At 40.7% G+C, this 23,154-nt stretch overlaps 1 protein-coding gene across 2 annotated transcripts; it reads left to right on the top strand.

Moving 5' to 3' along the window:
- The first annotated feature begins 827 nt into the window (after positions 1 to 827).
- On the top strand, positions 828 to 14,689 carry LOC122779650 (protein sprouty homolog 3). Of its 2 annotated transcripts, none has more exons than XM_044042203.1 (2): positions 828 to 1,154; positions 12,973 to 14,689. In XM_044042203.1, the coding sequence occupies exon 2, from the start codon at positions 13,059 to 13,061 to the stop codon at positions 13,977 to 13,979; it is 921 nt and encodes a 306-aa protein (XP_043898138.1). In that variant the 5' UTR covers positions 828 to 1,154; positions 12,973 to 13,058; the 3' UTR covers positions 13,980 to 14,689. The 2 variants fall into 2 exon arrangements, with proteins under 2 accessions (XP_043898138.1, XP_043898139.1); XM_044042204.1 differs by lacking the exon at positions 828 to 1,154 and adding an exon at positions 9,415 to 9,502.
- The last annotated feature ends 8,465 nt before the right edge of the window (positions 14,690 to 23,154 follow it).

The following is a 23,154-nucleotide window of genomic DNA, read 5'->3' as shown; positions in this document are numbered from 1 at the left end:
TTAGAGCTGCAACATCACTCCACTGATTAATGGATGAGTTGTTTGGTTCATAAAGTGTCAGAACATCTCATTTTCTTTTTGTCCACAAACAAATGAACCAATTTTAACGATTTCTTTGTTTCATGGAGAAAAATTTAGACATTTAAAAAAATCTGTAAAAATGTGTTTTAATGACTGTAAAAGCCAAAAAAAGAGCTGGCGATGAATTCAGTGATAATGGATGATGTGAAAGACCTCGTCATGTTCATGAGTCCAGTGATGGGAGAGGGAGGGATGAGAGAGAGAGGGGAGTGAGAGAGGGAGGAAGGGAGGAGGAGGGTGTGTGTGTGTGTGTGTGTGTGTGTGTGAGGGAGAGAAAGTGCATCCAGCTCGCAGTCATTCATCTCTCGGGGAGAGAAGAGGAAACTACAACAGGACGAGAGGAGAAGCATTTTCTTTGAGAGGAAAGAAAGAAAGAAAAAAATAGAAAAGTTCTGGAACCTTAACCTCACACACACACACGCACACACTTCTCGTCCTCCTGTGTGGACATAATCTCACCTCTCGGTCTGTCCTGCAACAGAGGACAGTTTCCTTCCTCTTTAAACTAAAAACAGAGGACAGAAGTGTTTTTGTCACAGGATTTTTTTTTCTTTTTCTTAAAAGAGCAGAAGCATCTGTTGCAACCTGAGAGTCAGGAAAGTTTAGTTTTTTTATTCTTCTTCATCGTCGGGAGGTGACCTCAGGAGGACGCACTGGGATCAGAGCGCTCCGGGAAGAGGAGGAAGAAGAGGAGGAGGAGGAGGAGGAGGGTGCGTCTCAACGAGAGAGAGAGAGACAGAGCATCCACCCAGCTTTACACACACACACACACACACACACACACACACTGACACCACATTTCTACGATAATCTCACGAAATATCCATTGCTCTGCGTCGCATTTATGTTTGGGCGTTTGTTTCGAGTGCGAGTGCAAAACTCGCAACAAGTGCATTAAAGCCGACAAAAAAAAGGTGGGTTTTTTTTTTTCAAAAAGTAAATTAAAGGACGCGGTACGATTATTTTAGTAGATTTTTTAAAAAAAAACAACTTTTTTTTAACACACAAAACACACTCATAATCCAGGAAAAAGCAAACGAGCCGCTGCACAATGGATCTCCCACCAGTCAGAGGTAAGCGTTTCAAACACATTGATGACTATTGATGATTTGTGTGTGACCTTGAGGGGATTTCATTTTTCAAACTCTTAACAACTGCTGACGTTTTACGGGGAAACGTGTTCATGGTTGGGATTTGATTCTGCTGAGTGAGATCTTCTCCGTGAAGATTTGCTGGTGTAGTTCCTACAGAAAAACGAGCAGGGAAGCAACAACACGAGGGGGAAAATATCGCGATTTTTCCTCACAGATAGAAAAGATTTCATATGCAGCGTCGCTAACGAACCATGAATCCATGAAGTGTTTCCTTTTATGACCCCTTCACTGACAACAGGAACAACAAGACCAAGACCAGAATTTAACTGAAGACCGAGACTCTTTCACGGTCGAGGATTAAGTCCAAGAGACCATGACAGGCCCACGTTATAGCTACATCCTGCCTGGGTCTTGGTCTTGGTCTTGGTCTTTGGTTACATTCTTGTCTTAGTCTTGACGTTGAGTAAGATGCAGAGAAAGAGTTTAAGTAAGCATGAATTATCATTACCTCATGATTTACTCACTAGTTACTCACTAGTTAACAGTAACGAATCATTAACATTAATAAGCGACTACTTAATCATTACCTAAAGATTAGTTAACCTTGTTTGTCTTTAAATATCTGGGCGTGTGCGCTAGTTACGAGTAACCATTACCTAATGATGACTTGTGATGAACTTTATAGTAAACGGTTTTCTCATCAGGTCAAAGTTGAGCTGAAGTGGATTTTTAAATCCAAGCTTTTTAAATCTGGTTTAATATGAACCAGAAATGTTGATCCAGGTGGAAATGAAACTTATTTTTTTGTTCCTGTGTTGGTGAATGTTTGAATCATCATCATCATCGTCGCGAACGTGTGAAACAAATATCACTCAAACTTTATTCCCACATTTGCCAGATCTTTTCTTTCACGTCTGCAGCACGATACGGTTTAAGAAAGTCATTGTTTGCAACTGACAAGAATAATGTGTGGTTTTGTGACTAACTTTATCTCAATATCGGTAGCTATTTGTAATTCCGTAAAGTATTTGTGCCGCACTCGTGTTCAACAAGTACTCGCTCAAATTTTGTGCTTGAGTTACGAGTTTCTTTCTTTTTAGTGTTTTTAAGTTTGCTAAAGCTGCGAGATTAGTTTTATTTTATTACTGGACATGGGCTCTGGTTTTGTTATTAAATATTTGGGCGTGTGCTCTAGCTACGAGTTTTTTCCTTGAATATCTGGACTTTTGCACACTGGTTTTTGTCTCTAAATATCTGGGCATGTACCAGATCATTTTCCATATCTATTTGCTCGAGCTGGTGGTTGGACGTAGCGATGGACATCCTTGTGAAGACATGCTAACTGTAACCACCAGTGCCCCTGGTGGACAGACTGAGTCAGTGACAGTTGACAGTTCATTTACTGCACAGAAATGTGCAGATTGCGATTAATTGTTTTTTTTTTTACCAACTTCTGGACGGAGTTAGACGACGACCTTTATGAATCACAGAGAGGAGAAAGATGAATGATGTGTGTGTGTGTGATGTGTGTGTGTGTGTGTGTGTGTGTGTGTGTGTGTGTGTGTGTGAGTCTGATGAGGACATGTTAGGTTGGGATTGATTGTCCTCAAGGTCGGATGCAGAATGTCAATACCCATCTCCAGCGGGGTGGGACTGGAGGGGCGGGCGGACGAGCAAATGATGGGACGGACTGACGGGAGAGGAAGACACAGAGTGAATGGATGAGAGGGAGGGAGGGGAAAGTACATGTGGAGTGGAGGAATATGGCGGAAAGATGAACGGATGACGGAATGGATGGACGGGCGGAGGGAGGGGAAGAGCGGAGATGAGGGCAGCGGCTAATGCACCGACTAATGCACGACACGACCACAAAGTTGTGGAAAGACAGAGACACAATAAAACGGTTTGTAAAATGATTTAAACCGACTTCAAAGTGGCGAGAAACGAAAGATTACGTCGCGTCTGTTTTCAGAAACACACAGATTTACAGCATGTAGGTCACAATGACATCTTTAATCTCTTCAAAATCAGAATAAAAGCTGAAATATGGCTTTATCTATCTATCTATCTATTTATTACAGATACAAATAAACATTAAACCTTTTGTGGATTAGCATGAAAAAAAAATCAATTGACATTTCCGTCCACTAGATGGCACCAAGTGCTCATTCTGAGTTTATCGCAGTCTATGATTTTGCAAATACTCAGTATTTTGAAACGTCGATTCCCACCGCTACTAATATGAGGTTTGTGCTTTAATTGATGTGCGCCCTCCGCTGGTGACATTTGGTAACTACAGAATTCAACAAGAAATATAATTTTATTTAAGGAAAAAAGAAATGGGTTGTTTTTTTCCGTACGTTGTTCTTAATCTAATGTGATCTTTTGCGATTCTAATTGCTTTTCACACGGATCAAACTTTTGAAGGAAGAATTTTCTGAATGTTTGACAAAAACTACTTTAATAAATTGAAGCGTGCTGTAAGTGACGACACTGTAACGAGAGTTTGATAAAAACACACACAAATAAGACCTGGTTCTTTGTTTCCTGAGATTATAAATAATTATCATTCTAAATAAAAATGAAATAATGAACCCTTTTTATTTCAGACTCTAGATTCTCAATTGACTATGAAAATGACGATGAACACACGGATTGTAAACAACAATCGACTGGATTTGAACTAAAACAACGTGTTTTCACTATCAAAATGATTATTAATTATGATTTATTACAATTTTGATGATTGATTAGTTGTTTTTTTCCAGGTTTGCGCAACATTTTTCAAACAAGTAACCAATGAAATGATTATGAAAATAACACAGGACAGGACAAGGAATCAAATCTACGTTTGTTCTCTTCACGTTTTCTTCCTCTCCCTTCATGTGGCTGCAGCAGATCCACAATCATTGTCACCGTCCCTCACTCATTCACTGCTCACCCCCTCACCCTCACCCTCACTCCCCCCCCCATGCCTGGACTTGCTGGTCTGCAGTGTCTATTTCAGTCTTTCCGTTGGGGTCAGATTCGGCACATCCGGTATCTCATCCAGTTTATTGTCATTCAATCCCGCTGTGCTCCCAGAGGGCATCAGGAGGAAGCCCCTGGGTCTTAGTGCCTGACGGACCGCACACACACACGCACACACGCACACACACACACACACACACACACACACACACACACAGAACAGCTGGCACCACGACAGGAAAAAACAAACAAACACAAAAAACCCTCTTTGACCTCATGAATCTGCTGTTAAATCATCACAAAGTCAAACATGGACACACACAGTTTTCCCTCAGAACACTCGGCTAAATTTATCTGACGTCCGTTAAAAAAATAAAACTTATGTAATAACGACCGAGTTATGTAACAAAGTACAAATACTTTGTTACTGCACTTAAGTACAAAAGTCATGTACCTGTACTTGACTTTGTTATTTAGGTTTCTCGCAACTTTTACTCCACTGCATTTCCTCTAAAACTCTCTTCTGATAAAATCAGAAGAATAAAAGTTGGTATTATGGTCTGTATTTATATAGAGCTTGATGAGCTGCTTCACTCTACAGTTTTCACCCATTCACACGTCTTTCATACGACACAGGGTTAAGTGTTTTTGCTCAAGGACACATACAGGCAGAGCCAATATGGTTCAGTAAATGTCTTTAAGACTTTTACTTAAGTATAATATTATACAAAAAAGTGACGTCAACTTCTTCCAAAGTCATTTTCTGGTGAAATATTTGTACTTTTACTCAAGTGTCACCTTAAAGGTACTTTCATTATCATGTTTCTGAGAACACAAATGTTTATCTTGAATGAATTTGCCCACAAATAAATAATAATCTGCTAATGACTCTCGTCTAGACTAAAACTAGGATTATTAACTCTCAGCAGTCCTTGTATAAAGTACCTTAAAGGTGATACTTGAGTAAAAGTACAAGTATGTTACCAGAAAAATGATTTTGGTAGACACTGAAGTCACTTTTTTAAAAAAAATAATAATATTATACTTAAGTAAAAGTGTTAAAGTTTATGACATTTATTGTACTTAAGTATCAAAAGTCATTTTCTGATAAAAAAAAATGGTGGCTCAGTGGTCGGGCAAGTTGTCTTTCAGGTGAAAGGTTGTGGGTTCAATCCCTGGCTCTGCTAGTCTAGATGTGTCCTAAAGCAAAGACACTTAACCCCAGGTTGCAGCGTGTGAATGGATGAAATCATGAGCTCATCAAGACTAGAAAATATAAATACAGACCATAATACCAACTCTTCTTCTCCTGATTTTATTTGGTAGTAACGAGTCACAAAGAGAGTTAGAGGAAATGTAGTGGAGTAAAAAGTAAAAGTTGTTAGAAATATAAATAAAGTACAAATATACGTGAATGTTGTACTTAAGTACGGTAAAAAAAGTATTTGTACTTTGTTTGTACTTTTGATTCAAAACAAGATTGGACCTTAAAATCAATTTATAAACGTTTGTGCCCCAACGCAAGAAGATGCAAATTTTGAATATGCACTTTTAAAATTAGAATTAAACATTTGCTTTACGATTGCATTTTTTTTTTAAAAGGCAAAACACAGAACATCTGGAACAATTCAATTAAATCCTTTGCAATTTGCTCACTGTGTGGGTTTCAAATTGTGATTTTCGTTCCTTCGCTGTGCTGCACTCTGCCGCCACGACCTGGTTTCATTTCAGTCCGCCGAAAAGAACAAATGGAGAAAGAAAGTGGCACAAAAACACCAGATGAGAGAGTGAAGTGAGGTGGTGAAGGTGACATGAAGGGAGGACAGAGGAGAGGAAGAGGAGAAGTGAGGGCAACCCCTCCTCGCTCTGAGGCGAAGGGTCACTGCAGTGGAGTTTTAAAATAACCTGAGTCCATGATGTCATCGCCTCCGAGCATCAAACACCATCGACCATCGTCAGGTCGAGTTCAGACTCGGCGGAAATCACGAGAAGAGATCATTTATTTTTACGTCCGACTTTTGTGTTTATGCAATATCGGGAGTATTTAAAATGTATTGTTTGCAGAACCGTGATGACGTTCTCTAATGTTTTGTTTTTGTCGACAAACACAAAATGATCCAGTTTTAATGATTTAATTGCTGTTTGGAGCAAAGAAACCAGAACCATATTCACATTTAAGAAGCTGGAAAAAAATCAGGATAAGAAAACTTGTGATGATGGGGTCAGCAGAGTTTGGGAATATTGATTTTTAGTCTCCAGCGGGTTTTTTTTGGTATTTCTGTTTATAGAAACTCAAAAAAAAAAAAAAAAAAATCAATTAATGACAGAATTCCAACCTTTTTCCTCTGAATTCTGACTTTAATCTCAGAATTCCAAACTTTTCCTCAGAATTCTAACTTTAAATCTCAGAATTCTCACTTTAATCTAAGAATTCCAACTTCAGCTCTCTATATATAAATGATCTATAATATAAATAATAGACTGCAAAAAGGAAAACACAAAGAAACATTCACAGAGTTTCCAAGAAGCCACTCGTTGCCTCCACCCGCTCCTGTTCTACTGCTGTATACAAACAAGCGCTCCCCTCAGTCAGGTGACGTCTGATAGTTTTGCCTGACAGGAAAGCGGCGAACAAATACAAAAGTTACACGACTGTTTCAGCTCACGAAGAACACACATTGGCAGAGCAACATATTTGTCGAGACCAAAACAAACCCCGTGACCCAGTTTCCTGGGAATGAACGTGGTTTGGTTCATACTCGCTTTTTTAAATCTCCGCCCACAACTTAAATGAAAGAGAAACAGAAGAAGAGTCGTCGGCCATGTTGGCAGCTGAGCCGAGATTAAAAAAACAAACGCTTACTGCAGCGAACGCGGTAATTTAAGCATTTAAGACAAATTTAGTGAACACATGAGCTAAAAACCTGGCAGTGTCACAGGGTGTGTTTTCATGGAAGAGTGTGTGTGTGTGTGTGTGTGTGTGTGTGTGTTCCAGAGGCTGAGGCTCAGTCATTACTGATACTCCCACAGCAGCTCAGCTCCATCCTCAGGTTTCCTCTGATGGTCTCTTGAAACACCAACTCTCTCTCTGCGACTGTTTTGCTTTCACTGAACATATTTTACACACATATGAAACGTGTTTATATGAGGACTCTACGAGTGATTGTTCCTGCAGCAGCAGCGGAGACGCCACATGGTTTATAGAATAAAAGTGCCGTCACGCTGGCGGCCGTGATTGTTTCCCCTGAACGAGCATCAGGGCACGCGTGGGATCATGAGTGATGAGGAAAACACGTGACACAAACATTTAACTTTACATTCTGTTCACTCATCTCACGACAGATGTTTTGCTGAGGATTCCACTATTCGTCGAGAAGAGGGATTTTCTATAAGGAAACGACAAATTCTGATTTTCTCTGGTAAAAGTCAGAATTCTGCCTTTTTTTCCCTCATAAATCAGAAATTTAAGTGAGACTTTAATCTCAGAATTCCAATTCCCCCAAATAATCCTAACTATACTCCCAGAATTCTGACTTTTTCCCTTCAGAATTCTTACTTTAAATCTCAGAATTCTAAATTTTTCCCTCAGACTTCTCACTCTAATCCCAGAATTCCAACTCCCCACATAATTCTTACTTTAAATCTCGAAATTCCAATCTTTTCCCTTAGAATTGTCACTTTACTCCTGGAATTCCAACTTTTTTCCCCTGTGAATTCTCACTTTAATCTCGAAATTCCAACCTTTTCTTCAAAATTCTCACTTTAATCTCAGAAATCCAAGCTTTTTTCTTAGAATTCTGACTTTAAATATCAGAATTCTTTAATTTTTTTGAACCTAATCTGTAGTTTATACATTATTTTTTTATAAAATATAAAAGTTCAGATCAGTGCAGAAATAAAAATGCAGATTAGAGAGAAGGAACACTACATTTTCTGTATAAATTGGGAATTTTATGACATTGAGGGGTGGGCCAAACATACTCACTGCTCTAGAAAAATTCATCCTGGTCGACTTCTAGTTTAAAGTTAGTTTCTAAACTGGTTGTTTTGGACAAACTCAAAGTTAAACTTTGTGACATGACTTGCAGTATCTGTGGCACATTAGTGTGTGTGTGTGTGTGTGTGTGTGGGTGTATGTCGGGGGTGTAGTCGTCGTCGTCTCCACCAGTAAATAAAAATGAGGTCATGGAAATGGACGGCAGGCCTCGTCTTTTTAACAATTAGATGGGCTGATAGTCGGGCAGAGTAGGAGTGAGCCGCGGCCGCTGCTCTCCCTGATCACATTAGTCACCGGGACTTCTCCTCTCTCCTCCGACTAATTTGAAAATGCATCCTCATCTGACCAAACCTGGAGCTTCCTCATCTGCCGCCTCGTGAAGCTCGCAGAGAAGGAGACGGACGCAACTTTTAGGCTCACACGGTTTGTCTCTACATGACAGAGGACATATTTCTCCTTCATTTCTTATTTATTTATTTATTTTTTTGCTTGCTAATCACCGCTCCCTCCTTTCCTGCCCATGATTGGTTGCCAGTCTTGGGTTTCATCATCCTCCTCCCCCAGCTCTTCTTCTGTTTCCTGCTCTCTTATTGCATCTTTGCTGCATTTTCCTGAGGCCGTGCACTCACTCGCCTGGATTTAAATGATTAGCTGCTCATCAACAGAAACACAATCTGAGACTTTCTTGTTTTCGGTGGTAGTCTAACGTAAGACTGTTCAACTAATCATCCACTATATTCATCATAGATTAATCCTTTTGAGAGTTTTCTGCATCTTCTACCCTTTAACACCTGAGCCTCAAAATGTCCGTCTTTGCTTATTTTAACCAAAAACAAAAGGGCCAGAAAATGTCCTCTAAGTGGTTTTCCCAATTTTTACAGAATAACTTTCAATGTCTGGCAGTTATTTACAATGTACTGCATGTTAAAATAGTGTATAAACAATTCAATAAAGAAATCTTTAAATCTCAGAAGTCCAACTTTAAATCTCAGAATAATTCTTACTCTAAATCTCAGAGTTCCAATTTTAAATCTCAGAGTTCCAACTTTAAACTCAGAATTTGCACTTTAAACCTGTCAGTTTTTGAACAACAAAGACGCTGATTCGCTGGATTCCTGCAACAGTGCAACCGTCTCCTGACGTCATGATTTTACGGCTGTAGAAGTGTCCAAAGAAATGTTCAATGAGTGAATTCTTCTGCTCCTTTTTCCCAAGATAACTCTCAGCTTCCATATCTGGCAGTTATTCAACCGTTTAGGAATCACAGTACTGAGAAGCTGACGTCACAAACGCTGGTGAATCTCGTCTGTGATTGGACGATCCTTCAGCAGGAAGTCCTGAGGCTCTACCGTAATGACGAGTATGTGGGCGCAAAGCTCTATTTCTCTGCTTTCCGGTATCCATCCATCCATCCATCCGTCTTCTACCACTTTATCCTGTCACACCCTGGACAGACTGCCAATCCATCATTTTTCAATTAGTCTAGGAGTTATGGGTAATGACAAATACGCGTGGTAACATATAACGAAGAAATCGTTCCAACTGAATAATTTTCAGACAATTTGTGGACCAAACGAGTAAGAAAATGAATCGACGCATTCAACGGTGATTAAAATAATCGTTTGCAGTTGTGTGAAGAGTTGAAATCAGCATTTCCTCACGTTAAAAAGTCTAAAAAGTCATCTTAAGGAGACGCGCTTGAATGTAAGTGATTGACAGGCGAGGAATACGCAGCGGATCCGTTTGCTGGTTCAGTCGAGTCACAGAAAACATGCCGGATAATGTTCTTTTTCTGAGTTTGTGATGAACAGAGAAACAAAAACCTCCTGATCCAACATGTATGAACACTACACACACACACACACACACACACAAAGAAACTGCAGTCTTTGCCAAGTGGCCAAGGGGGAGAGATCTCTGGCCGGCCTCTCACATGGGGCCGGTCCTCTCAGAGAGTAATGAGGCCAAATGCAAATGCATTTAAAAGCAGCTCAGATCATGAGATTAGATAAAGGAGGAAAAGTAAAGATCGCCGTCCACATGACTCATTCAAAGAAAAAGTCGGTACAAGTCCTGTACATGTTTGTTCTTCACGGCTAATATGAATGATGTGAGTCAAACGCAACAAACAAACAAACAAACAAACAAACAAACAAACAGAAAACGATTGTATTTGTGTTAAAAGTGGAGCTGCAGCTCACGGTTATTTTCACAATCGACGAATCCGTCGTTTGTTTTCTCGATTCATGGAGTCATCGTTCAGCAGCAAGTCCCAAAAGTGCAGGGTTATAGGAGGATAACCTCTTAATAAAGTCACAATTAAGTAGTCCCCGAGCATCGTAGCGGCTGGTCGTAGAGCTGCACGAAAACAAGCGCTCCCACAGACCCGAGTACCTCCGTTTTTGAGTACGCTTCTGTTTTGGGACTTGCTGGTGTTTTAGGGTTTGTGTGTGTTTTCGCTTCTGCGTGTGTTTGTTTTTGTTTGTGTTTTTGAATCCGCAGCGTTGGCGAATATCGTGTCGGCCACCGTCTCAACCGATCAGAAATCTCGTTTTAATCATGAAAAAAATGCTTCAAACGGATTAATAATGGATTCATCGAGTTATTGTTTCAGCTCGAGTTACAAGACGCATATTTTTGTCGCTGACCAAAGTTCGTCAGGTCGACTTTTCTCGGCTTCACGTTTTCGGGATTTAAACAGAAATATAACTACTTTTTGATGATGTTGGTTCATTCATTCATTCATTCATTCTCTACATCTCAGCTGACACAGGGCGATAGGCGGAGTCACACCCTGGACAGATCTCACGCCGTGTGAGTCCAGTTTACCTAATCCCATATAGGATTAGATTTGTGTCAATATTTTCAAACAGCACTTTTTAAGAAGCAGATAAAATATCAGTTTGATCATTCAAAAATAAATAAATAAATAAATAAATAAATAACATATTACATTTTTGAATTGATATTTTATTTGTTTTCTAATTCCATAATCCCGGTGATTATTGGTAATTGGTAAAAATTACCATTAAATGTAAACTCTCCTATTCATCAGAAAAACGATAAATCGACCAGTGATCCGGATTTTTTTATGACAAATATTAGCATTTGCAGTAAATGAGGTTTTCCTGTATGACAGATACACATTTTACGTATATATATATATGGTATTTTTAATGAAATAAATGTAAAAACTAAATAGGAAATACAAGACAGAGGTCATCAAATATGAAAATTTGAAGGGAAAAAAATAAAACTTTAGTGATTTATCCATCTTTTATCCATCTTTATCCATCTTTTAATTCCACAAACGGACATTTAGTGAAGCTACAGCCAAGAATTTGATAAAATCATCACCTATGTATGATTTTAACATCTTAGAAACAAGTTTGTCTTAAAGAAAAACATCTCAAAACCTTCCCATAAAAAGTGAATAATATAATGCCAGAAACTTTGAGGACTGATCTGACTCTTCATCTTCATCACTTACAAACATCTAAGAAACATGATCTGGTCAGAAGGCGGCGGTGAACGAGCGGTGGAGGCCAAAAAAGCATCGTGGTGTCTCACATCAGGATCAGTTCACCGAGGCTTTTAAGTTCTGGAAACGGGAACGTCCGACGTTTCCAATGCAAACGGATGATTTCCAAACTTTTCCAGGCAGATATTAATGACCGCTGCCTTTGCGCTCGTATCAGATTTTTAGCCGCGATCGGACCCACAGACCAAAAACTCTGTGTGGCCGCACTTTATATTCATCAGCTGCGTTTGAAGGAGGATGAGATTTTTCCTGAGACTCTAATCAGCAGAGGCAGGGCCGTGCTGGTGGGCTCTCTGTCTGCAGGTGGGTTTCCCTCTGTGGCAGCAGCAGCAGCAGCTGTGTTCAGCAGATGCTAAATTACAGTGTGGACCTTATGGTCGCATGTGTCCCGCTCTGGCGGGCTAATGATAGCCTGAGCGGCGGATTAAGCTCACAGTCCTGACGATGACGCGGCGGACGGTGGTGTGGACGCGGCGCAGCACAAAGTCAGCATTAACTTTTCCCAACACTCAAGGAGTTCTTCTTCTTTTTATAATAATAATAATAGATTTTTGTCACCGCATCAGAAAATGTACGTCTGAAATCTGCGTCAACATTTGGAAATGGCAAAAAACTTCTATTAGGTCATCTGATGTCAGGTTTAACGTACGAGAATGAAACTTGGTACACACCTTCATTAGGTTGGGGCGGTCAAAAAAGTCCATGGCGACGTTCCTTTCTCTCTCACTTCATTTCATTAGTTTCTTTAGTCATTAACTTTCAATAATTAACTAAGATTTACTGTATGTGTCGGAGTATTATTATTATTGTTGTTATTTTTTAGTTATTTAAGTAAGTAAGTAAGTAGCATTGTTTCTTAGTTTTTTTCCCCATTGTTAATGTTTTCTTCTTCCTTTTGAACAGCAGGAAGTAAATGATGCTACTCTTAATGCTATTACGAGAAACAGTCGCAAAGTCGTGTTTTCAGCAGAGGTGGAAAGAGTTACTGAAATATTCTACTCAAGTAAAAGTACCACTACTGTGTTTTCATAGTAATGTACAAGTACAAGTAAAAAAGTAGCTTGTTTCAAAGTTACTCTGTTACTTTTTTAAGAAGGTTTTTTTCTTCAAATCTCACACGAACTGTTTTTAGTTAAAGGCAAAACTTGACAAAATAAAACATGGAAAGACAAAATGTGTCAGTCAATGTGGGTCAAAGGTCACAAAGGTCACCAATTCACCCGTCCTTCATCATTCTTCAAATTTTAAAGTGAATTGAAGCATCACTTCCTTCCTCTGTGTGTTTGCAGGTTTATCCGATGTGCCGTGAGCGTCGGGAGCACCACGCCCCAGCCCCGGCCCGCAGCCCTGGTGCCACCCGGCCTGGCTCGCCAGGATGGACCCTGCTCACTCCTTCAGGATGGAGCTGGACGGCCTGGACCTCCAGCAGGTCCCGGTGCTGTCACTCGACCAGATACGTGCCATCCGGGCCAACAATGACTATGTGGACCGGCCCGTGGCACTGGAACCGGCGACGCAGTCCGGATTTTTTTACGCTCACGAAGACCGCTACCCTCATGGAGTATTCACCCATCACCCCGCGCCTTCCTTCCACTCCGCTCTCCCCCGAAGCCAAAGTCAGCAGCAGCACGCTCACCTGGCCCACCTGAGCCGCTCCAGCACCATAAGCTCTTCCATGTCTCGGACCAGTGCCACGTCAGACCAGCGGCTACTGGCGGGTCTGACGCCGTCCCACTCTGGGCTCGGATCGGTGGTGCGGTCTCAACCCAAAGGAGAACTGAAGCCCGATGCCTCCTTTGGCAAAGGCCTGACAGGTGAGGAGGCGGAGCTCGGCCCTCACCTGTTCATCTGCGAGCGGTGCGGTCGCTGCAAGTGCCAAGAGTGCTGCGCCCCGCGCCGCCTGCCGTCCTGCTGGGCCTGCGGCGAGCGCTGCCTCTGCTCGGCCGAGAGCGCGGTGGAGTACGGCACGTGCCTGTGCTGCGTCAAAGGCCTGTTCTACCACTGCTCCGCCCAGGACGACGAGGACAACTGCGCCGACCGGCCGTGCTCCTGCGCTCCGGCCCACGCCTGCGCCCGCTGGGGCACGATGGGGCTGCTGGCGCTCTGCTTGCCCTGCCTCTGCTGCTACCCCCCCGCCAGGCTGTGCCTTGCCCTGTGCCAGCGTGCCCACGACCGGGCCACGCGCCCCGGATGCAGGTGCAGCAACACCAACACCGTGTGCCGCAAGATCTCCGCCTCCAACCCCAACTCCGGTCACCCCTCGCTCCGCAGCAAAGCTCTGGAGAAGCCGTTATGACAGGCTGGGACGGGTCGCCGGGTAACTCCGCCTCTCCTCAGCTGTGGCCAAAGCAACCAATCGAGAGTGCTACGTGTGACGTCGTGACCGCGACGCCACCATGATACATACATATGACAAACGCCAACTAACCAACCGATCATGAACGTGTTTGCTCACCTAACGTAACTTGAATTTACCTGTTCTCCAGCTCAGGAGGGACCAAAGCTTTACTGTGCCTGTTCATTTGTAGACGTCACGCTGAAACAACTCGTCGTGCTTCACTGAACTGCCCTGCAACCTTAACCCGTGACTTCCACACAGGAAAAAAACACAAATCAACCCTCTTTGCATCCTGTGACCGTCAGATCTATTTATTTAACGTTGAGCCCTGCAAAGACGACGCATCGAGACAAATCAGGAAGACACTCGCGGTCACCGCTCCGCTCTATGCCAATGAAACACATCTCCGTTTTTTTCCGTGAAAGAGAGTGAATAAAAGAAGACGCTTTTGGAGATAAACGTGACCGAGGCTGAAGACGGAATGAATGAATGAATGAATGAATGAATGAATGAATGAATGCGCGGCGAATGTCTGCGCTCACGCGGCCCCCGAGGGAGGAAGCGGGAACAGAGACACTCGTGACACGAGAGGTCGTAAAAAAAAAAAAAGGGACCACGCACTGTCGAGACTGAGTGAACTTCACTGCGACTCAAGCTCATTTGTAAAAGGAAAAGCACTGTGAGGTGGAGGGACATGTTCTCCTCAGCAGCCAAACAGCTGAATGGGAATTATTTAACCGGAGGGAGGGTGCATCCATTGTGACTGTGTGTGTGTGTGTGTGTCCTCTTTCTGTACAACAAGCTCTGTATTGTAGAGCCTGTGTGTGTGTGTGTGTGTGTGTGTTGTGTTGTCAGCAGAAGAAGCCTCCCTTGTCTTATTTTTAGCAGAGCTGCTTCAGTGGAGCTCTGGTTGGGTTTCCTCCTGAAGTCAGTCTGTCCAGACTCCCAGCCTCCGCCCCACCCTCCCCTCTGACCGACCTCCATCCATCCATCTCATCTCCTCCTCTTCCTCCATCCATCTTAAGTCCTCACCCTCATCCTGAAATCCCCGTCTCGCTCTCGTTTACACGATCACAGCTATTTTGACCATTTTTATGCGTCGTCGTCTTTATTCTACATTCATGTCATCCATGCACATTAGAAGCTATTAATGTCTTTAAACTCTCGCCCTCGCATTGTAATTGAGTTGTAATTAGATATTTCCCAGAAATCAATCTGTTGATTTCTACAAACATTCGTTTGGACAATTTTGCGCTCCATAAGCTCGAAAAGCTTGGTTTTTTTTGTGTTTTTGGAGATTTTTTTTAACAAAAAATGAGAGGAAAACAACCACAGAAACACAGATAATAGGGAGAGCCGACGCCTTTTTCGTCAAATTCAACAGATACGCGGCGACTGCGATGTCGGGAGACAGATTTTTGGGAGTTTAGAGGCGTATTATTCCCACACACCCATAATATCCCCTCCTGCTTCGTCTGTCTCTCCTCTTACGCTCAGCGGGGCTAAAAGCCTTCAGTTCCCGGTCCACAGAGAGTTGATCAAACAGGCAATTAGCTCCGTGATAGCTCTTAATGGGCCGCAGAAGAATGGAGGGAGCGTGGGGAGGGAGGACAGGATGAGAGGAGTTGTGGTGGTTGGCAGATGGACGGCTGATGGTGGGGAAAGAGGGATGGAGAGGCTGGATGGAGGGAAGGAAAGAGGAAAGAGAGGGCGTTGCTGTCGCTGTGTCGTCAGAGGGGAAAAAGAGCGGCATGTCAGGGTTCCTGCACATGACGACGGCTTTTAATCCACACGGAAACAACATTTTTGGAGCCTTTAAGGGGGATTATTGGAAATGATTTGGTAAAGACGATGACATTATAGCCCCGCCTCCTGTTCTTTCATTCTTCTTCTTGTGTTTGGAGTTCACGCAGAGCTTACAAGTGTTTCACGTGCACGCTCCCCAGTCCTCTTCTTCTCTTATTTGTGGCGACATCGCAGCGCCACATACAGGCCTGACATGTGCACTACAGCGTCTGTTTCTGTGTGGAAAAGCTTAAAGGGACGGATTCAAAGCTGATGAAACACATACACACACACACGCTGTCAGTATGTGTGTGTGTGTGTGTGTGTGTGTGTGTGGATGCACGTGGGCTTCTCGTGTGTGCATGTGTGTGTACGTGTGTGTGTGAGAGAATGTGCGACAAGCACAGACACAAAAACACACACACGCTGACCTGATTCGTTAAAAGTTACTTTGCTATATTTTTATATGTAAATATGGGCTATTTACTGTATAACTATTTTTATTCTGCTTTATTTTGTTCCAATGAGATTCACATCATCATTATTATTATTACTGTTATTATGGCTGTTTTTCTTTTCCTATTATAGTGAAGTTTACTGATTTACTGTCCACTTGTGACCAATTCAGGAACTTTTGGGGCAACTTACAGAGTAAAACTGACAGTTCTCGGAGTCATGCTCCTCCTCTGAGGGTGAGGCTGAGATCTCTCTGAAGTACCTTTGTGTTCTGGATCGCAAACAAACAAAATTGCGATTTGTTTTCTGTGGTCGTGGAAAAACACATTTGCCACATTAAAAAAAAAACAATTTGTTACACTTAAATCCGAGGTCTAACTGTAACTATGCAACGTGCTCATCACCTAACAATTTTCAAATTAGACCTATGTCACTTCGGTATGTAGACGTATATCAGATATTTATCAGGCGACATGAGTGAGAACAGGACACTGACAGTTAGGATTTTGAACGGTCAAATCTGACCCGTTCAACATCATAAACCATATTACAACTCATTTCTATAGCATGAAGTCATCTGTTAAAGCCAGAAATCCAGCTTTCACAACTTTTTAGTTTGGCCAATGTCAAAGAAGGGCAGCGTTAATGAGGTTCAATGAGGAATCTTTATATTCAATCATTGTTATGAACTCTTTTGCCTTCATATGAGTGATTGTGCGACAGTTGAAGGACTTAGAGGAGTGACAGAACTCATTAAACATTATAAAACGTTTCCATACGGAGTAAGTTCACACTGAATTGGCCAAGATTCTTCTCCCGGTATCAGCGGAAAAACATTACAGGATATTAACTGACCAAAGTTATATGTTGCTGCTCTTTTGTTTTGTTCAGAAAGTGCAAATGTTGCCCCAAATGTTTCTGTGTCCATCACTGGTTTCACTCTTGTTGTTGATGTGTTGACAAAATGTGCCGACTAAAATGTGTTTTTCTTTTGTGTTTTCCTTTTACTGTTACCTATGACTTAATGATGATAATAATAATAATTACAATTATTATTACCAGTATTGGCAATCAAAAATGATAATCTCTGTAATTGACAAAAATCCCCCAGGCTGTCCACGTTAACGCTGATAAATGTGAAAACCTTTTCCTTCACACTTCAATCTTCAAACACCTTAAAATAGAAGATTTTTTACATTTAAAATTTAACGCCAGTCTGGAGAAATAGAGCTTTTTTAAAGAAAATGCTATGTATGCCTGTCATTTATACTAAGTCGCTGGCACATTCTATCTCGCATGCACGCTCTGTGAATGACAAACAACGCTTCAGAAACGGCAGAAAAAAAACCCAGGTGGCGGCCGATGATCTGCAGTGAAAGAAGAATTTTAAGGTGTTTGAAAACAACAGCGTGGACAGAAAACTGGAAGAAAGTGTTTTCATGTTCAACGTCGTTACTGTGGGCTCGACCTCTCTCACACACACACACACACACACATACACACACGTCTCCTCTTCAGTGATTGGACGGCTCGAGTCACATCTCGGTGCTTGTGGAGACGAACGTGACGATCGTTCACATTTCAGGAGGAAACTGTTGAACGTTTTCTAAAAAAAAACTGCGATTTTTAGGGAGTTGCAGCCCAGTTAAAACACTTCAGTATGCGATGTTTTATACGTACAGATACGCACAGAGTGAGTTAAACCAGTGAGAAAAAACGTTAAAATACACACATTTACTTCACACACTGGTATCGTGACATTAGATTGAGATGGAGTGACAGATTATTAATTAATTTGTTACAAATTTCTTGCTTTATTTGTTTCATTTTCTTGCTTCAAGGTGACCACATACCCGGGTTTATACAGTAGAACACTGTTTCTGGTTTTCAATTCAGCATCTGTGCAGAATCTGCCTAGATAGGTTGTGGTGAAAGGACAAATGGCGTACGGAGGAGAGGTCGGGGGAAAGAAAGGGGGAGATTTTCGCCAAGTACGATCAGAGGAATCTCGTGTATCACTGGTACCACAGTTTGAGAACCATGGATTTAAACAATGCAGTGGAGTGGCGTAAGATTCGGTTTGATCTTTGCAGGTCACGGTTATCTCCTCATATGTTTGTAGCAATGCAAGTTTTTTTTAAAATTGCCAAAAACACAACTTTAAAGAAATAAAAGGTTGTAAACCTTTCGTCCGAGTTGAAAATGGGGCTCAAGAGCTGGATCAGCTGTAAAAAATAGCATTTGGCATCAATACATTTGAAGATTCAGCAGGATCCATGAAAAGAAATTGAACTAAGTATTAAAAATGCAGTCCTTTAAGGAAAATATCATATTATCTTCACAAGATTTAAAGGAAAATTACAAGATTAGTAATTCTAGGCTCGTTTACCACAGCTCCCCTCTGCTAGCTAGGCTATGCGTATCTGTGCGTACAAATAAAGCAATCTGATAAATTCCACAAATTCCCAAACTTCCAGAATGTCTCCAACATTCCTTCCTCAGGACCAGAGCTCACGTCAGGTCTGCCACCGTAACCAGTAACACGTCTCCTCTCAGTGTCTTAGCAAACATCGCTTTTTTGGTACAAATTGGCATCTTTGTCTGTTGTAAAAGAATTTAAGGAGAGTTATATGGAACAAATATATATAGAGAAAAAAAAAGAAGAAAGAAGAAGAATATCTAAAAATATATTATATATGGAACAATATGCATTTCACACTTTTCCGTTTCATCGCTAACGTTGCTTCGTCGGTATTTATTTAAAAACGGTCGCGACAACAGCGGCAGCAGTTATCACGGGGGGAGGGAGGATGTTGATGAGTGAAGTATTTATTTTGCAGTGGTCGGATGGAGTGAAGAGCACCAACGTTGCTGTTGTTGTTGTTGTTGTTTGTCTTTTTGATTTTGTTCATTTGTTCCTCTCAGTGTGGCGTGGCTGCTGCTGCCCCCTCCTGGCTAAAGATGAACCAATAAAAAGGAATTTCCAAACTGAACAAAACTGCGATTTCTGACCTTTATTTAAGATTCACTTCACTTTTTTTTACTTAACTCTCTATCGACCATTTGAGGAGAAGACTTTGACAACAAACTGTCATTGTATGCAGATGATACTGTATTAAACCTTTTTGGCAAATTGTAGGCCCACATTGGAATAAGAATTATTTATGATTCTTATTCTTATTAATATTGTTAAGAGTTTAAATCGTCCACAACCTGCATCATAATCTTCTGTTTAGCTTAAAAATACTAAACCTCGCAAGCTAATTATATGAAACAACTTAAACAAGGAGGTGGATTGTTTTAAAACAATGTTCTTCAACGAGTCTGCCACAAAGAATGCAAAGAAATCACAGCAATATCAACTCTATAGGGCTGCACACCCACAGAAATCATCATTCACCGGTCCATTGGTGGTAAGGAACAAAATCAGATGTTTATATTAACTCTAAATGGCCCAAAATGCTTTTTTCTAAGGTTTATACTCAACAAGGTATCAACAGATCTACCAAAAAACAAGTAATTCAGTAAATAAGGCGAAACCCATGTTGGTCGACTTTACATTTCTCTTTCAGAAGAAACCACACATCACAATTACATCTTGAAAATGTCAAGAAGTCCATCCATCATCTACTGCTTTATCCTCCACATGAAGTTAATTGGGGAGCTTGAGTCAACCCCAGCTGACACAAGGTAAAAGGTCATATGTCACCTGTAAACATGTCACCTGTCCATCACAGGACCAACATTCAGTTAAAGAGAACAAATAACCTCTGCATGCTTTTGGACCGTGGGAGGAAACTGGAGAAAGCCCATGGAGAACATGAAGACTCCCCTGGCAATCCTTTTACAGTAGATACCAACAATGAAAGCAACACTCTTTTGACAGCAGTGATATTTGTTTTGTATTCTGCGTGGAAAAATGTGTTGCGAGTTTCCCAGATTCTTTTGAGGAATAGCTATTTTACTATTAATGCGCCTTACATACATTTCTGCTGGTTTTAAGCAGCTAAATGTCTCTTTTGAAATTTTTAATTTAAAAAAAAATCATACATTTTATCAACTCATCTTGTGGGTTTCTGGAAACAATCTTTGGAAACTTTGACTTGTTGACGGATTGTGATCAGCTGTACACAAACATCTGTGTCAACACTTACTTTCAGTTTCACCTCATCGTCGATCAAATGGAAGAAATCCTTGCTCCAACTTTTCCCCATCGTAGTTTCTCGTCAGTAGTTCTTTCTGCAGCAACAACAAAACAAGAGCAGCAGAGGAGACAATCAGCGTCCTGCTGTTACAGTGGTCACATGACGTGTGTTTAAAAATGTGAAATAATGTCAATGTAAATGATTCTGTAATGATTTTGTTACATGGAGCAAAGACACCAGAAATAAACACATTTAAGAAGCTGAAAAGTCTGATCACTTGCCAAATAGTTGACGATTAATTGATTAATAATCGTTGCAGCTTGAGCAAAGGCATGAATGCATAAAAGGAACCTGCAACATGTGATAATATTCCTCCCTACTCAGAAAAAATCTGACTTAAAACATCAAAAAATTAATCTGTTATTACAGCATATGCAGACGACAGTGTGTTAAACCTCTAATACTGACAAACTGTGCAAATGCTCATGACATATTTAAAAAAAACAAAAACCCTTTGACTACTAATTACTTACCTTTTAATGTATTTTTACATTAGTAAAATAAAGCACTCTTCCACAAACCACTTCATTAACTTCTGTTTATTGAACAATGTACAAAAAAAAAGCTTATTGCTTGAAAACAATGTTTGGAAAATGTTGAATGAACGTTGCTCGGTGTTTGGATATAACGAGATTCGGTCCCTCCCTCCCATCTTTCTTTTCCCTGACAATGTTAGGGATGATAACATCACCTGTGCAGAGATCTGGGTGAAGTCAAACAACAGTTTTATAATTGAGGCCCCCTGGTACTCCTGCTACTCCACTCCCTTCACTTTACTCTGCCGATAAATAAGTAATGGAGGCAGGGTCACACTAATGGCTTCCCAGAGCAGTGAATACAGATGTGTTGTGTCTGTGTGAGATTAGCAGATGAAGAAGAAGAAAAAAAAAAAACTTAAGTGTGTGTGTGTGTGTGTGCGTTTTACGTGCACATGCAGCCTTGGAGGAGACAAAAAAAGATCTGGTCATCATTTCAAATCAAAGTGCATTAAAGCAGAGCTCTTAGCAGTGCACGCACACACACACACACACACACACACACACGCACACACTGCTTGTGTCATCTGTGACACACAAACACTAACAGTGTGTCCATATGTGCGTGTTAAAAGTGTGATAGATATAAAAATTAATAATACATGAATGTTTCCTTTTCTGAGCTTTTAACAATAAACACAATATTCACCAGATCTAGACTCTGATAATGTTTGTATTTGACCCTGAAGTACTACTACTACTACGATTACTACTACTAGTAATAATAACAACTTCAATTTCTATATTGCCTTTCACGAAACCCAAGGTCGCTGTGCAAGGAAGAGTAGAAGAAGTAGAAAAGGAAAAACTAAAGAAAGCATTACTGTTTTTAGAAATCGATGAATTGGTTTGCGTTTCTCTTTTAAAATTAAAAAGATAAAGAGAAGGAGAAAAAGTACTTATTACTGATTTGAGATTAAGGCTGCTAGATTATGAAAAAATAATAACCACAATTATGTCAAATGATTACTCATTGACTTGTAATTGAAACAATTTAATGCCTGTAAAAAAGGTTCAATGAAAATGAAATTTTTTATTTTGAAAAAGCACAATTTATTGATCGAAAAATAGTCGATTACTTGAATAACCGTTGTAGTGCTATATGAGCACATTTGAGTCATGTAATTTTTTAATATTGTATGTCATGAGCATTTGCACATTTTGTTAGTAATGGTCCCAACATTGATCACAGAGGTTTAACACAGTGTCATCTGTGTAAGATGACAGTGTGACCATTTTAAATGTCGTTGTCAGAGTCTCCTCCTAAAACAGATTTTTGATTTTCCAGAGTCCCATTTTTTAGCATGAACACTATTTGGTGACTGAGGCCAACACCTTTGCTCAGGCTGCAACGATTTTTACAAGCTCAATCATCAACTATTTTCAATTATTTTTCAGCTTCTTTAATGTAAATATGTTCTGTTTTCTTTGCTCTACATGATGACAAAAGATCTTTAAAACAGAATTATTTTAGTTTGTGGACAAAAACAAGACGTTCGAGAATACTAATCAATGTTTCTCTTGTTTTCAAATTGGTGTCACGTTGCAAACGTTGGCTGAAATCTTCTCAAATTAAACCCGACACTACACATTCATTCTGTTTGCAGCCTCCGGGACACAGTGGAGTCGAGGTCTACCAATAAAATATAAGAAAACATGTGAATTCATAATATTTCCAGGAGGACACATTATGTGCGAGGATTTCCCGTTTGAAATCTCTTTTTTGAATTCTAGGAACAGGAAGGAAGAAATGTTGGGGGAGTTATGAGTTACCCTGGTCAAACTGAACACGAGCGCTCTTAAAAACAACCGCAATGTTCTGTTTCCCTGTACTTCCAAGAACTGTAGGTCAGAGGGCAAACCAGGAAAACTGTCAACTGAGGAAGAAGTTTACCATTTAGAAGATTTATCTACGGCAAACATCCGAGAGCACAGAGCGAACTCCGCCAAGGATTAAACACTTTTGTCAGCTGTGTTTTACAAACTTTATCTGCTCTTACATAAACATGACAATATTCATCCTGATCTGTTCTAATTTGGATCAGATCCAAATGACAGATTACAGTCTTAGATTTTGTACATATGGGGATAAGGTATCTGTGATGACTTTTCCTGGTTTTAAAAGCTGTTGCATTCATAATATATTCATTA

Source organism: Solea senegalensis, linkage group LG13 (genome assembly GCF_019176455.1).
Source record: "Solea senegalensis isolate Sse05_10M linkage group LG13, IFAPA_SoseM_1, whole genome shotgun sequence".
In the NCBI taxonomy this organism is placed as follows: Eukaryota; Metazoa; Chordata; class Actinopteri; order Pleuronectiformes; family Soleidae; genus Solea; species Solea senegalensis.
The sequence above is the reverse complement of the archived record's forward strand: the minus strand, read 5'-3'. Positions and strand labels throughout refer to the sequence as shown.

Excerpts from the sequence above, each read along its gene's own strand:
- LOC122779650 (XM_044042203.1), top strand. The coding sequence starts at position 13,059 with ATGGACCCTGCTCACTCCTTCAGGATGGAGCTGGACGGCCTGGACCTC.